The 15,618-nt window shown below is 42.0% G+C and overlaps 1 protein-coding gene across 1 annotated transcript; it reads right to left on the bottom strand.

The window, feature by feature from the left end:
* Nucleotides 1-245: 245 nt before the first annotated feature.
* On the bottom strand, nt 246-15,025 carry saal1 (serum amyloid A-like 1). The gene is made up of 13 exons (XM_056599150.1): nt 14,886-15,025; nt 14,112-14,305; nt 13,432-13,533; nt 13,028-13,111; nt 12,761-12,840; nt 11,531-11,590; nt 11,332-11,447; nt 10,952-11,111; nt 10,733-10,815; nt 10,456-10,641; nt 8,463-8,653; nt 6,918-7,010; nt 246-1,291 (listed from the first exon to the last, which is right to left on the bottom strand). Exons 1-13 carry the CDS (start codon nt 14,887-14,889, stop codon nt 1,151-1,153), a joined length of 1,494 nt encoding a protein of 497 aa, XP_056455125.1. The 5' UTR covers nt 14,890-15,025; the 3' UTR covers nt 246-1,150.
* Nucleotides 15,026-15,618: the final 593 nt, after the last annotated feature.

Below are 15,618 nucleotides of genomic sequence, written 5' to 3'. Positions count from 1 at the left end.
GAAGTGAAATGAAGATGGTTCTTGCGAGTTATACGCGGCATTTCAGACGGAGGAAGGTGTCAATCAAACACGTACTTTGGCGTCTATATTTAGGATGTTTTCGTAAATGAAATTTGAGTTCACCAACCGCATCCGGGTTGGCCTACACGCTCATGTTTTCAGAGTCTGTATCCTGAACACCACTGAGCAACCAAATAAGGACGTAAATGACTGCACACTTATAATGAACAATTATTTGTTGACGTTTATTTTATTTAAAGAGGACCAATATCTTTACCTGCAAAATACGATCAGCGCTATTCCATTATCTTTTATTTTCCAGAACACGTCATGCAAGTTGGTGCTCGACATAAAGTTGCATGTAGTGGTCTGCATCATCCTTTCCGAACATATGAGTAAGGGACACGCTGACGACAACATTAAGTGTTTACAAGGGGGTGACAGTCACTGCAGGGCGGGGGGGGGGGCGACAGGAGATGAAAGGCCTGAGCCAGGACACAATGAACTCATTTGGTTTCCAAATACACAATTTCGCCCACTCAAGAGGACCTGCGCATGATTTCTAGTGTTCACTAGAGCTGGGCGAATATAGCAGCTTTTTAATTAAAGGTTGGATTGATATGGAGAACAGCTTTCTAATGTAAATCCTGAGTTGGTGAGAGTGCCTGAGGGAAAGACCACATGACTAAAAAGGTATTTTACGATAACCTTGATATAAATGGCTGAACTGTTGATGGGAGTCTTCTATTTATATCGAAGTAAAATAAGACACAAATAATTTTTACTCTGGTCCATTTAAAAATGGGGCAGGTTTAATTCATCGCGGCTCATGTATTAATCTTGCATTACTTGATCATTAAAGCATATTTGCTCCGGTCAATAGTTCCCAGATGATCCAATCCGTCACCTATGGAGGGATTCTACTGCCGAATCTTAAAGCCATATTAAGTGGAAATATTCCAATATAATAACACAATAAAATGGTAATAAAACATTCAACTTGTTGTAAATTGTACATTTAATGAACAAAACAAGTCTCAAATATACACACTGACACCGACACTATCTCAGTGTTCCTTCTGGTAAATCTCCTATGATGAATCCAAAGCAGAACGTGATATCACTTTGATCCGTGACCATGAGCTCCAACCTAAGGCTGTTTCTCAGCAGGCTCCTGTAGCTCCTGAAGGGCGTGTTCTGGCTCCCCGGGGCCTCCGGCACACAATCGCTTCCTCGTCACCTCGGCCAGCTGGGGATAAGCTTCTGTCAACAAGGAAGCCAGCTGCTCCAACTGGACCAATATGGAGGAAACACACAAAGCATTTTTACAGGAACGTAGACCGCTAGATGAGAGATGACAAAGGATGGGAATGGATATCATTTTACTGATACTGTCGCCATCATCGCTCCTGCTTATGGCGGGGCTTAGACTCAAACAGTAAACCTCCTGAACAGCAATGCTTAGCACTGCTGCCACCTGCTCTGCCCCTGAGGCACATGCACCCGCCAGCAGGGGCAGCACAGACTATATTTGGAGGAGTCGTCCATACTTTGTGGAAATGGTGTGCTTGGTAAATATTGGGAAAAGGTATGCCATTAAAGCAGGTTCCCCCACTTATAAAAACTTATCAAAAGTCAACATCAACCATGTCTCAAAGACAGTGGCAACATGGATTTCATAACCTTTCCTAAAAAAGGTTGGTTGAGGTCAGACTCGAACCGGCGACCTCATGAGGGGTATTCCATTAAAGTCGCTAACGAAAGCGGCGCTTGGTTGATTAAGCCCGGTTAGAATTAACGCCAACTTCCACTTGAAGCTAAAGCCATTTCATGAATGCAGTTCAGCCGCGTTTTGCTCAGGCTAGGTCAAGCCAGGCTTACGTTATCATGGATTACGCGCTCTCACGAGATATGTAACCAACCCAGAACCGTGAATGTCGAATCATGGATCAAATGTCCGAAAAGGACAGAGTGGGATCTTTTCCAGAGGCGAATAGAAGCTGCTTGTGGAGGTTTATGAGGAGTACAAGCATATAATAAATAAAAAATTGATCACCGTAACCATTAATAAAAACAGGGAGGCCGCCTGGCAATAAAATCGCAGATCTTCTGAATCAATGAGTAGTTAACATATTTAAATGAGATATTGACTGTAGATTTGTATTCAGGGAGATAGTTTCGAGGTAACGTGTCGGACTAGCACCCGGTCGTCCGGGGTCCAATCCCCACCTAATTAGTAATTTAGCAAGGATTACTGGAGAAATCAAACAACATTTCATGCCTTTTATTTTCCATTTCTTTGAAGATTCTGAATTGAATAACCATAGTATTTATCTCAACAGAGGTGGTCTCGGCTGCCTGCCAAGAAACTCACCTGAATGGAATTTATGTGGCTGACAATTTCCCATGCAGCAGTGTCTTAATTTCCCTATCAGTAACATTAATATTAACATTAACTTTACCATGGGTTTTTGCAAGTTATATTTGGGTTCCAGGGATATTGTAAGACATATTTATTATATAAAAAGTCAATTGTTAAGCCTAATTTCTCTGATATAAAGGAAATTACAAAAATGAGCCAACGGCAAAAATTGAAGGCCGTACTCAGGACGCGAACTCGCTGCCCCCGAACTACAGGTCAAATGCTAGACCACTCACCCAACTGCTTGTTCATCAATTTTACAGAATACATGTCGTTGCGTAAAAATGTGTTGAGAAAATAGCCACGATAAAAATCGATAGGAAATAATTTAATTATTTTATTTGCATAATTTAATATCAGACCCTTAGTGAAAATATACGCTGTTTGTACTTCATATACGGTGTGTACATTTATGACAAAATTGTGAGGACTAGGCTTGGCGTAACCTTCTGATGGTACGCTTGTATCCGACAGATGGACCTCTATGAAACACTGCTCAAGTAAGCCTGACAGTTAGCCTGGTACCGACCAGGTTAGTTTGGTCGGATATATTGCCATTGTTACTTAGATTCCCTTAAGCCACGTTAATGGAACGCAACTCTAGCGGAAAGTAGCAAGGCGTGGCGAAATAAGCCCGGCTTTGCCTTCAGCTTGGTTGATGGAATACCCCTATGGTCAACTTGCCCATGCTCTACCTCTGCGCCATATGGACATATAATCCATCAAGGGCAGATGAGTTTATTTTGAGAAGGAACAGTCTTCCATAGATGGACGAAATTCTGAGCATGGTGAGTGAGTTCAAAAGGGATTGGTATGGCATAAAACAGGTTTACCCCAAGTATCAAATCATCACCAACCACGTCTCCAATGTAAACAGTGGCAAAATCCAATGTCAAAACCAACTTTAGAGAAAGTATGTGTACACCCCTTTAAAGGAGACTACCCAGTGGACTGAAGTAAACATTGCTCATCTATCCAGCAAAGATCTAGGAGGACACGCCCACTAGTGATGTCATATGGGGCAGATTTTTGAAACGGCTTGTAAGGCTAACCAGGGCCGTCGATAAGGGGTGAAAGGTGATGACGATTCAGGGGGCCCACAGCCCAGGGGGGGCCCACAAAAAAAAAAAAAAAAAAAAAAAAAATGTTATTCTAAATTATTATTATATCACCAGCCCATAGTACTTCCATAGTACACCCCCCCCCCCCCCCGTCAACAATTGTTTTCCCCGGTCAACAATGTGCTCCTTCCACCCCCCCCCCCCCCCCCCCCCCCCCCGTCAACAATTCAGCACAGGGGGGCCCATCAGTAAATCTTGTCTAGGGGCCCAGGAATTGTAGCAACGGCCCTGAGGCTAACCACTCTCACACCTGGTGGTATAATATGCCTCCTTTAAGGCCCCAATAGACTTTCTTTGTTTAGATTTAGACTTGAACTTCGGCATGGGTATAAAAAGGAATCTCCTCCTTCAGCGATCTTAGACAGCCGAGCCTACGTCATTGTGACGCATAGTTATACCTGTTTAAATGTCACGAATATGCATCGATAATTTACATCTAATTGTATACCGCCACTTTTTTGGGTCTTACTCAGATGATTCTTTCAAAACATAGTCCCACAGCCACCTGGTACCTTTTACGACCTGGTGCACAAAATCGGTTTGTCTGCGGGCATTTGACCAAACTGTGTGGTCACATTGGTTGTACCTGGAAAGTTGCTCACCTTCTTGGTGGAAATGGCAGCCTGTTGAAGTTCTTTACATTGAGAAGCTTGTGCCTCATGTACTGAAATCCTGGAGGGAACAGGCTGGGAGAGCCATGTGCACAGCCTAGACCAGGGGTCGGCAACTGGCGGCCCGTGGGCCATAACTGGCCCGCAAGATTATTCTTAAGTTATATTATTATTATTATTTTTTTTTTCAAATATCGATTTTCTATATCTGTTAGCTTAAATGTAAAGGGCCGGATACAGTGAACTTTTTTTTCTTTCACAACCGTTTTTGAATTTAAATGTATCAAATCCTGATACTACTCCCGGAAGGTTAGAGACACACTCGACACGGTCACGCGTAAGCTGCGAGGGGCTGAGCGGGAGTTATTGGAAACTGCAATATTAAATGAAACGAAACCCCCCTCTATAGGCCTATATACAACAACCATGGCGACCCAACATTACGTATTTTTGTCTGATACTGCAGAGAAAGGCAGGTGCTGTTGACAAAAGTCCACAAAGGATTTAAGACGCCAATCTCTGAGTCTTCGCTGTTTAACGCAAGTAGTGTCTCTGATGAGGCTACTTCGCCTTAAGCTCTTCTAACGGTGAGTAGGCTAGGAACGGAGGTTTGTTTGTGTCTGTGCAGTCAGTGAGCACCCGCCATGGTGTGTGTGTGTGTGTGTGTGTGTGTGTGTGTGTGTGTGTGTGTGTGTGTGTGTGTGTGTGTGTGTGTGTGTGTGTGTGTGTGTGTGTGTGTGTGTGTGTGTGTGTGTGTGTGTGTGTGTGTGTGTGTGTCTATAAATAAACTAATAAACAATAATAATGGCCTGGCGATTTCACCAAAAATACATCATTGATTAAAAAAATATGTAAATTAAAGAGGCCCACCGTTGTTTGTTCTTAATTGTATAACCTATCACTCAATTTTGGCAAATTCGATTTTTTTACCTAATGTATAAAAAGGGGCTCTCCCCCCCCCCCCCCCCTGCTCGCATAGGGCACCGAAACGGCCAGCAGCGGCCCTAGCTGTGCGGTACCAGGGCCCAGACATAAGAGACTGTCAGGGACAAAGCCACAGACGACTGTGGTTGAAGCATCATCACTAGCGGAGGACTTTTGGTTATACCGCGTCCACATTTGCACGATCATACATGGAATCGGATTTGTGTCAATTATAATCAAACAAACTTCTTAAAGCATCAGTGAACCCAATTTCAGCTGGAATTAAATGTGATAAAAATGTCATCCTATGAAATTAAAAGAAATGCGTTATGGACAGAGTTCTAGGAAGGAGAGGGATGTTTTCAAGTCAAAATTGAGCGGGATAACGAGAGATGTTGGATAGGACGCTAGTTTTTTTTTTACAAAAAATGTTGTTTGAGATTTAAGAAGTTTGATTGACACAAATCCGATTTCATAATGGAATGGAATATCTTCAAGCTGACCCCCTCATGAAGGCCAAAACCTGACTGACAAGTTGCAGACACAGGCTATGCTGCAGCTCAGGCCTCTGCTCAAGACATGGGAGGAGAAGAACAAAGTAGCTGTGTGCTCAAAGAGAAAAGGCTTAAAAACACAAGGAAACTCTTTGCCTCTAAAGCCCCAGAAGAGCCTATGAAAGATGCCATGAAGAGGCAAGGAACAGCCTTCTGCAATATGGTTGTGGACACCACCACCGAGTAATTAGAGGAATGTTGGAAAAACTGAAGTGAGCGCAAGGCTCCGAGTGCTGCTGAACTTCAAAGTAATGGATGGCGACGGTGATGCTGTCCAACCAGTGAGACGAGCTCCACGGCACATAAAGCATTGGAGAGGCATACGTCATTGACGGAAAGGTGGTTGGAATCCATCCACCATAGCGTCACAAAATAGCAGCTCCAAACAATAGTGATTCCAAAAGACGACGAATGCTATAGTGTCATAGTTTACATCCGGGATAGAGACTAGGGGGGTAACGATACATGTATTCATATTGAAACAAATCGGTACGGACGTCGTGGTTCGGAGCATGGATTTACACAGAGAATACACAGAATAAAATTTTATAAAACTGGCGTGCAAATTAATTAATGTAATGTAGAACTAATGTTAGATACGCAAGTTACTCAGGGACAACTAATGGCGCGTTTCCACCACAGGGTGCGGGTCGGTTCAGTTCGCTAAGGTGCGGCACGGATCGCGTTTCCACCGCCAAAAGTGGGCAGTGGTCTAAATGTCGGAGTGTACAGGTCGGCTCAGCAGCCCCCCCCCCCCTCCACCATAAGGGTGCTGGAAACCCGAGCCGTAACTGAGCTGCGCCAAACCGCAACTTGACTACTCCACCAAGCCGCACCGAACCGACCCACATCCTCCGATGGAAATGCGCCAATTCTGTGTACTTTGCACTTTCATAAATAAGACATGCTGTGATGTGGGGTACTTATTGTTTACTGTTAAAATCTTAGATTTCACAGTTCAGGCTGTTGCAGCTATCTCAGGGGAGAGACTGTATGACACTAGGTGGTACAACCTGAGACATACACAATAATAACGAATTGCCAATGCCTTCTGCATTTTTGTTTTTTCTTTTCCCTTCATTGTACCGAACTCGTACCGAACCGTGACTTCAGTGTACCGTTACACCCCTAGTAGAGACCAGCACGCTAAATGCTCTTTCGGCCGAACTGTTGAACTTTTGACAAGTGGTAATGTAATTGATGTAAAGCCAGGGGAGACAAGTGCAATGTTTGATGGCCCAGCCCGGAAATGTAGTTTCCTGACCTAAATGAGATGAATACTTACTGCCGGCTTGAACTGAGGGAGCAGGCCGCTTACTGCTGCCTGAATCATCTTCGGTGTCAGGTACTGTCTCTGCACCAGCTCAGCCACGTCCTCCTGGGAGATAAGGAACTTTACACACAGTAGTAGCACACACAATACATCCTCCATTGTTGTCCTGATTCTAATCACCAGTGTTGGGAATGTTATTTTTCTACATGACCTAGTTCAAAGTTCAGTTCACAAATTTACTATTACTTCAGTTCATAGTTTATAATTAAAAATTATTGCCACAGCCCATATAGAAACACAGACAGCAATTATTTTATCAGTTTTAACACTGAAACTAGGCATCAGATTTCATCTTCATATCCAATTTTGAATCCTTAACCAACCAGGGTTTACATTAGCATTAAGGGGACAGCCTTTCCCCATTGTTGCTTTAAAGCTTTGTCGCTGTCAATTCAGTCTACACTAGTGGCAGCTGCAGCTTTCCCCCCTACAGTATATTCTCAAAAACTTGAATGGTCTTTTTTAATTAGAGAATTGTTGTAAGAAAAACAACAATTAAGGACAATTAGTCCTTAAAGGTGCAATATTAATTGTCCATTTCAAATTCAATTTTTGTACATACTAAAAAGGAATACTGGAATCCTGGAAAAATATACCAGGCAGGTTCAATAACCAAGTTTGTTGAACCTGCTTGGTATATTTTCTTGAACAAGTGTGTTACAAGTGGCGGGGCGTGCACTTATTTAACATGCCCGGTATGAAAGGTTTCAAATAATTGGAATGTTAAAATATTCTATGAAACTTAAAACTGGACAATTTATTAATTTAGAGTTGGATTTAAATTCAATGCAGGACCACTATTGGAGTGGATTGGATGAACATTGGAATGAAATTAATTGTTTGGAGTGCCGAGGCAGAACGAATCAAGGAATGGGCGCAGTTAACTTCATATCGGCCCAAGGCAATACAATGTGTTTTACAAAGGAGATAGGTGAGAATACAGCCTAGACCCACCCCTTTCCACACAAATTCTCTAAGGAGCAATACAAATAAACCAACCGTTTTTGGCCATAGAAGGCAAATCCGTTAAACCTAGACTGTTAAACAATATCCCTCGACCTCGGAGATGATCAGAACAGCCGGTCAGGTGAAATTGTTTGAGCCACAGAACAACAACAGTCTTATTTTTACATGCGATAGGCCTGCGTGCAATTGTTAGTTTGCACATAACATGTTTGCATATTTAGACTTCTTTTCTCGACTCTCCATCATTCCCTAAATTAATAGCCTCGGTGCGCAAAGACAGGCGGGATTTCCGACGCTCCTTTTACAGTAGGGGAAAGCCGGGTCGATTGAAACACGGGACGAATGAAGAACAGCGGTTTCCTCAAAAACCACGTAAGTCTGACATGTCAAACCCCGGGCAAGCTTGTGTAATAACGTCATACCGTTCAAATGTTATAAGTTCAGGCACTGAACTTGTTGAGATGACCTGATTAGGCAATGCTAATCAGGTCATCTCGTCTCTCACACACACATCCCTGGTGGGTTAGCTACCTTGAGGAGAGTGTGGAGGATTTCAGCCAGAAACTCTGCTGTTGTCTCCAGCAGGGCCTGGAGCTGGTCGTCTTTTGGTTTGACGTCTTTGCCAGCGTTGCTCTGGGTATGAATCTCTTGTAGTATCTCGTTCTCCACAATCTCACTGTGATACAGCAGCACCCGCAGAATACTGCCAACCAGAGGCAGGCCTACACACACACACACACACACACACACACACACTTTATTCAGCTGTGAAGTGCTGGCATGGTTGGATAGTAGTGACTTAGTGAGTACAGGGAGGAGTTAGCCTTACAACGTGCCGTGGCTACATTGGCATTTTGACCTCTTACTTGAGAGACTAAGATCTGATTTGTGTCAGCGTTTTGAGTCACGACGCAATGTGTAACATTTCAACTAGCTCGTAGTGCATCACCTGGAAATATCTGACATGCACCCACCCTGAGAGTGTGACTACCAGGGCTTAAAGCTACATGTGTGAGGACCACCCCCATGCGGACACCCCTTACCCAGTAGTACTCCCCTATTACAGCATTGGACCATGCATTGGACCGTGTGATGGGCATATTCTTTTTATCTAAATTCTGTGGAATGCTGAAATATTTCTTAGATTAAAAAGGCATACGTCTTGAGAATAGATGGATTATTTAGACGTTAGATGGACAGACATTTGGAACACTCGAATGTCATTGCAAGCAATGGCTTCTATGACATGTTGGTTGTGCATTGACTTAATGAAGAACTTGAACTGAACATTTGTTTAATCTCACACTGCATCTTGCATTTGGATGATGTATCTATGCATTAAATCAAGTCACATGGGCATATCAGTGAACATCAGCACATCATTCACGTGACGAGGCCTGTAGGCCTACCAAGAGGAAGAGATGATTCCTCAAACACAACGGCTGAAGTGTTTGTTTGAGTGGTTACTCAAAGAAAGCCTACGTTGTTCAGTAGGCGAAAAGTAAGGTTAATGTCATGGTTGCCTTTATTGTTATTATCTCCTTTCAAATTATGATATTCAATCATTTTAACAAATTAATTAGAACGAATCTAGCTGTGGAGAACTTATACACTAAATGTATAATCATATGAGAAGAATGAATCATAACTCCAATCTGGGCCTATGCAAACATACACGCTGTTATTGTATTTAGTTAGAGAATAGTCTATCGTAAAGTTCTTTGATTCATTTAAGAGACATTTTATATATTTGTTTTACAATGTACAATGTATGTGGACAGAACACATTATAAACTATCAGATGCTCAATTAAGTTTGATGTTCCATCATCCCCCTTTCCTGCCTCCTATAGCTCATTGAGATGATGATCTCTAATTAGTCTTGGGTACAAAGGGTAATGTTTAACAAATATTTTCCCGAGTACTACACGCTGTCCTGAGGTTTCATGTGAAGGAACATTGAAGAATGAAGCAGATGAGAGTGAACGCTGCTCATATGGAGATGCATGTCAGACGCCATGACAAACAGTTAAATATACTGTGACACTTGAGTCGATACTGTAGGAATTATAATGAATCAAGTAGTGGGGAACTCATCTCTGCGTATGGCGTTGTGTGTCATACAAATCAACACATACTTATTGTATTTGCTTTTATATTATAGCCGATCGATCAATTTGTTTGATTATACTGTACTTATAATTATAATTATATAATTATATAATTATATTATAATTATACTGACAAGCCAGGCAAAACAATCAAACAAAAAACTCCACATCCTGTTCAACCAACATTAGCAACAGCAAAGTGTCAACAGAGGATTCTTGTGAAGGGAATTTCCACTGGCAGGCAGACCTCTCCGTCACCACCACATTCATCCTGTCCGCACACCAGCACCAGGTGATGTGCACCTGGTGCACAGCCCTACACTGCACTACACACAGCACAGCCGGAGAAATGGTCCCCTTAGCGTGGCATGTTTCAGATCGTTGGCATTTAGCCCAAGGGGACGGTCTACTTACATGAACCCACCGGGCTGTTCCACTGGGGCTGGAGCCTGTAGAGGGCCGACAGCACTGCCAGCGCCTGGACTAGAAGCACCTTCTGCTCCTGTAGCACCAGCGGTGGATCGTCAGGCTGGCAGAGGTCCTCACAGACCAACACACACAGAAAGTCCCACACCGCCTTGCCTGGCCCGCCTCGAGCCGCTGGGAGAAACAGACGTATGGTCAAGATTAGGCTCAATTATTCTGTACAAGCAGCCAGAAGGTTTGGTAAACAATTATAATCTGGCCTTACCAAACATCTGCATGCCTTCGTCTGTGGTCGTCAGGAGTTCTAGCACATGCAGGTACACTTCTAATCCCCCCGGGCTTTCACTCCTGTAAATACACAATGCATTTTAATTTTCAAACATAGGCAAAGGGTGTCCTTGGAAAATACCATTTCAGAACTCAAGCACTGCCATTGTCTTTGTGTAATACGATTATAACCCAGAATATCTCTTAAATCTCTTACCTGAGCTGCTTTGCAGCCTCAAGTAAAGATGCCGCCACATCCAGATGGCTTTCACTGTCATCTGCCTCTCTCAACTGTGTTATAATCCAGCTCTTCATCAGCTCCTCATCAAGGTCAAATAGCTTGTCAACCAACTCTCCCACCTTCACGAGCAGATCCACTGTACACAGAACATTTACCGACACAACAACACATTGAAGAACTTTAATGTATAATTGGGTTAATGATGTAGAGCTAGTCATTAGGGGAAAATGGAATCATTATAATCATCATGTAACTGTTATGCGTTGACTTTGAACATATACGGGTTCTATGTTCAGAAAATGTGTACATAAATGCCTGTGTCTAAATAAGGCATGGTGTTTTTTCACAGATCTTACAGTTGGTCGAGCTGCACATGATGAAACAAAGGCTGGTGCATACAGCGCTCTGCTGTCTTATCCGCTCTATCCACAGCCCACAAGCATCTCTCTGGGACACACATGTCAGCAGCATTCTGGGAAAACAGCAGAAGAGGAAGCAGGTGATTTATATTACCGACACATTTTGAGTCGCAAACGTTCTCACACACGACATTACCTGCTGGTCTCTAACAGAGTGGGAGGGTCGGAGTCTCCAAGCAGAAGCAACAGTACTATCCTGTGGACAACAGTGGACAGTGTTGGGAAAGTTCACTTTCTACGTGAACTAGTTCAGTACACAAATTAAAAAATGAAATAGTTCAGTTAAACGTTCGTATTTAAAAATTTGAACTAAGTTCACAGCTCATAGTTCTTTTTTTCAATATGTTGCTGTGAGCTATTATTTTTCTCCGGTATATTGAACATTGAGCCCCCTTTGTGGTTTGTCTAGGATGATATAGAGTGGTTGAATCAAGTATCGTAGCGAAAAACCGTTTCTATCGTGTTTTATTGCACATTTTAGCATTTTGTAAATCCCATTGATTTCTGTTGGATGACTCATTGCTCGTTGGCCGGAAACGGAAAGGGGGAGGGTGTTCAAGTTTGGTTGTAGTCTTTTCGCTCGGTTCTAGCCCAACTGTTGGGACGGAGAACCGAGCGGAAAGACTACAACCAAACGTAAACAGCCCCCCTTTCCGTGTCCGGCCAACAAGCAATGATTCTAGGAGGTATTCTAGTCCGCTGAGCTATGAGCCAGAGAAATAACGTTATGGATTGTACATATTTATAATTTGAAATTCGTCTCAGCCTTTATACCACAGATACTCTAGGGTCTATAACAGCGTTGTCTGATTACAGTTTAATTCTTTTTTGACAATTTAACAGCTCTCGTTTTGAAGAATAATCACAGCGCCATTCGTTTCAATGGGAATCGCGTTGGTATACTTTCAACATAAAGTGTACATATTTATTATTTGAAATTCGTCCCAGCCTTTATACGACAGATACTATAGGGTCTATAGCATATAACCGGGTTTTCTGATTACAGTTTAATGTAACAGTAAGCTGACATCACCGCAACTGCAAATTAACCACACGGAGATAACCACGGCAACCGGTCAAACAACACGGCGTTCTGCGGGCGGATCCGCCGTGTTGATAAACAAATAACCCCCATATTGAACGAAGTAAAACCAAGTGAGCGTGCCGTTCACAGACACCAGAATGAACGAGTTCACAGTAACGTTCATCAGGCAGTATTACACCACGTTCAGTTCATGTTCGCCCAAAATATGAACGAGATCATGAACTATCGTTCAATGAAGGCGTTCATGCACAACACTGACAGTGTTGTGCATGACTCCAGAATGCATTTCGTATGAAGTCTGTTGTGAAAGTTCTGTCCTACCCCAAGTCTTCATTCTGGCTCAGGGCTAGACATGAATCAGGGAAACATGCGATGTTGCCAAGGATTCCTACACAAATCTCCTGCAGGAAAATAAACGCAAGAATATCTGTCAATGTAGTCTACTTCATCACCACATGTCGACTTATGTCGAGCACTATTACCTATTTTTAAATGCTTGTATCTAAACAGACCAACAGCGAATTCAGGTAGATAAAGTAAGGACCAGGTAGCGGTCAGGTATCCTTCAAGTGAAAATATTCCACTCACTGTTAGGCGAGGACATTGGGATTTGGCAATCACCCCAAGAAGGATATCAGCGGCTTTGAACTCCTGCAGGAAACCAGCTACATCCTATAAACAAACAGATACATATTAGTCACCTGAGAATGAGATGAAAACTACTTCAATAGGGCTGGGCAGCAAGGTGATAACAACACACTATTATAGACAATAATCCGGATATTTATTAATCCACATTATATACACTTCCACACAATTATCAAATGATCGAAATCTCACCAGCCCAACAGTTTTAATTTTAGTGCCAATAAGCTATGCTTCAAGACGTTTACAGACAGACACACGCAAGCATGCACGCACGCGCACACGCACACACACACAACCTTTTGAATTTAATTAAAGAATTTAATGTTTTAAGCTGAAAAACACACCTTGTCCATTGCCATATCCCAGACTCTACACAGATCTTCCTCTTCATCATCAGCAAGTTGCATTGGAGTGTCAGATTCTTCAGATTCATGTTTTGTCACCATCTATAAGAGAACAGTATATCACCTTTAGGTTGCAAAGCCCAAAATGGTCTAAGCTTGGTCCGGTTGACCAAAGGTGTGATTATGATAAATTAAAGGACCACATTCCTAATACTCTAATACCATTATAATATTTATATTCAAGTCACAGTTTATCATAGTGGTCCATAATATTTTAACATTAAAAATTCAATACTAGTTTATTCCTCCCTTCAAAAGTGGATAATGTGCAAGGTATACTCAAAAGTTTATGTCTCTGATAATGGCCTATTTTAATCAAATGTAGAGTACTAAAAACATATTTTAATCTTACCTGGACCAGTCGGATTAGAGTACTAAAAATATTGCTGCATCTTACCTGGATCAGTCGTGTTAGAGTACTAAAAACATCTTTGGCTTACCTGGACCAGTGGGGTTAGAGTACTAAAAACATCCTTGGATCTTACCTGGACCAGTCGGGTTAGAGTACTAAAAACATCCTTGGATCTTACCTCGACCAGTCGGGTTAGAGTACTAAAAACATCCTTGGATCTTACCTGGACTAGTCGGGTTAGAGCACTAAAAACATCCTTGGATCTTACCTGGACTAGTCGGGTTAGAGTACTAAAGAGCCAGTGCTTGCTGTAGACGGTTTCTCCTATGGCATCTCCCGCTTCCTCAGTCTTCTCTCCATCTGCGGGTGGAGGTGATGGGTTGCGGTCCATGCCAGACGAACTCACCTCTGGTGACCAGAAACTTTCATTTGCCTCATCTTCTTCTGCACTTTCATTATGATCTGACATAGGCAGGCAAGGAATGGAAAAATAACATGATCAGGGATGAATGCAAAGCCTGATTATCTTACAGTATTATACAATCTGATAGATATCGAAATTAATTTTTGACAACATCCCAACAGCAGTTGAAAACAGAGGATAAAATACAATACAATAAAAATACCAAGTACTAATGAAGACAAAAATAGACAGGGTAAACAAAACAAACGGTATAAACAATATAAATGATATTAATTATAAATTATAGAGTGGCCCAGTACCAGTACTTCACAGGTACAAAACCAAAACTAAAAAAATAAATATATAGATATAGATATACAAATAGCAATGTTTGGAAGATACTGATGAAGACATTCAATCGCACAACCTTCACTTTTTATGTCGACAATGTGTACCTTACCCTGATGTAGCCTAACAATAGATGTCATGCAATGGACCACTAATGGTTCACATTAATATACATTAGCAAGCTCACGTTAGCTTCGTGTGTGGCTAATGGTTCACTTCAAAACAAACACCATGTCAAAGAGCGAACGAAAATGAAAGAAATTGTGAATGAATGAAGGAATGAAAACTCACTCATTTCGACCACCCCTTTTGTCAAATAGGACCTTAAACCCCCAGATGAGAAGTCATTGCTGTCCCATGAGATGTAAACATGGATGTAAGGCGGCGTTTCAATCTTCCGCCTTTACCAAGTACACACATGCGCATGTGCAGCACCCGTTGCATTCTGGGAGGAAAACGTACACCCTTTAAATTATTCATTATTTTAATATATTTGATGACCTACATTATTTATGGTTAATCTTAATGACCTTTTAGTTTGGTTGCAGTTAGGCCATGGACTCACAGGTACACACATCCTTCTTTAAGTGGCCTATATAACACCTCCCCCTTCTGCTGGAGGGACAGCTGAAACAGTGGACATTAAAAAATCTCAATATCATCCCCATCATACCATATATCTATACATTTTCAACAATATTACTTTTCAATATCATGTGCGACTATTTAAAACCTTTTTTGAATATCATTGCTAATATTACTTCATAAGTCATCAGTAAATTAGTTTACTTATTTAACTTTTAGTTTTAATATTTGTATGCAATCTCTGGCTCAAGAGTTTCCTTCGGGAAAATTCATAAAAGGACATAATCGGCATCCATCACAATGTGCCATTTTATACAGACACACAGAGGGAACTCAAAGGAATGAAAAAACCAAGTTAAACGGCCATACAAATGTGGCATTAGGGGAAAAACAAGCTAACCGACAACGCCACCCTAGGGATTGCACCCAGGGATAAACT

The sequence above is a fragment of the Gadus chalcogrammus genome, chromosome 9 (assembly GCF_026213295.1).
Source record: "Gadus chalcogrammus isolate NIFS_2021 chromosome 9, NIFS_Gcha_1.0, whole genome shotgun sequence".
Classification (NCBI taxonomy): Eukaryota; Metazoa; Chordata; class Actinopteri; order Gadiformes; family Gadidae; genus Gadus; species Gadus chalcogrammus.
This window is presented reverse-complemented; position numbering and strand designations above follow the sequence as displayed.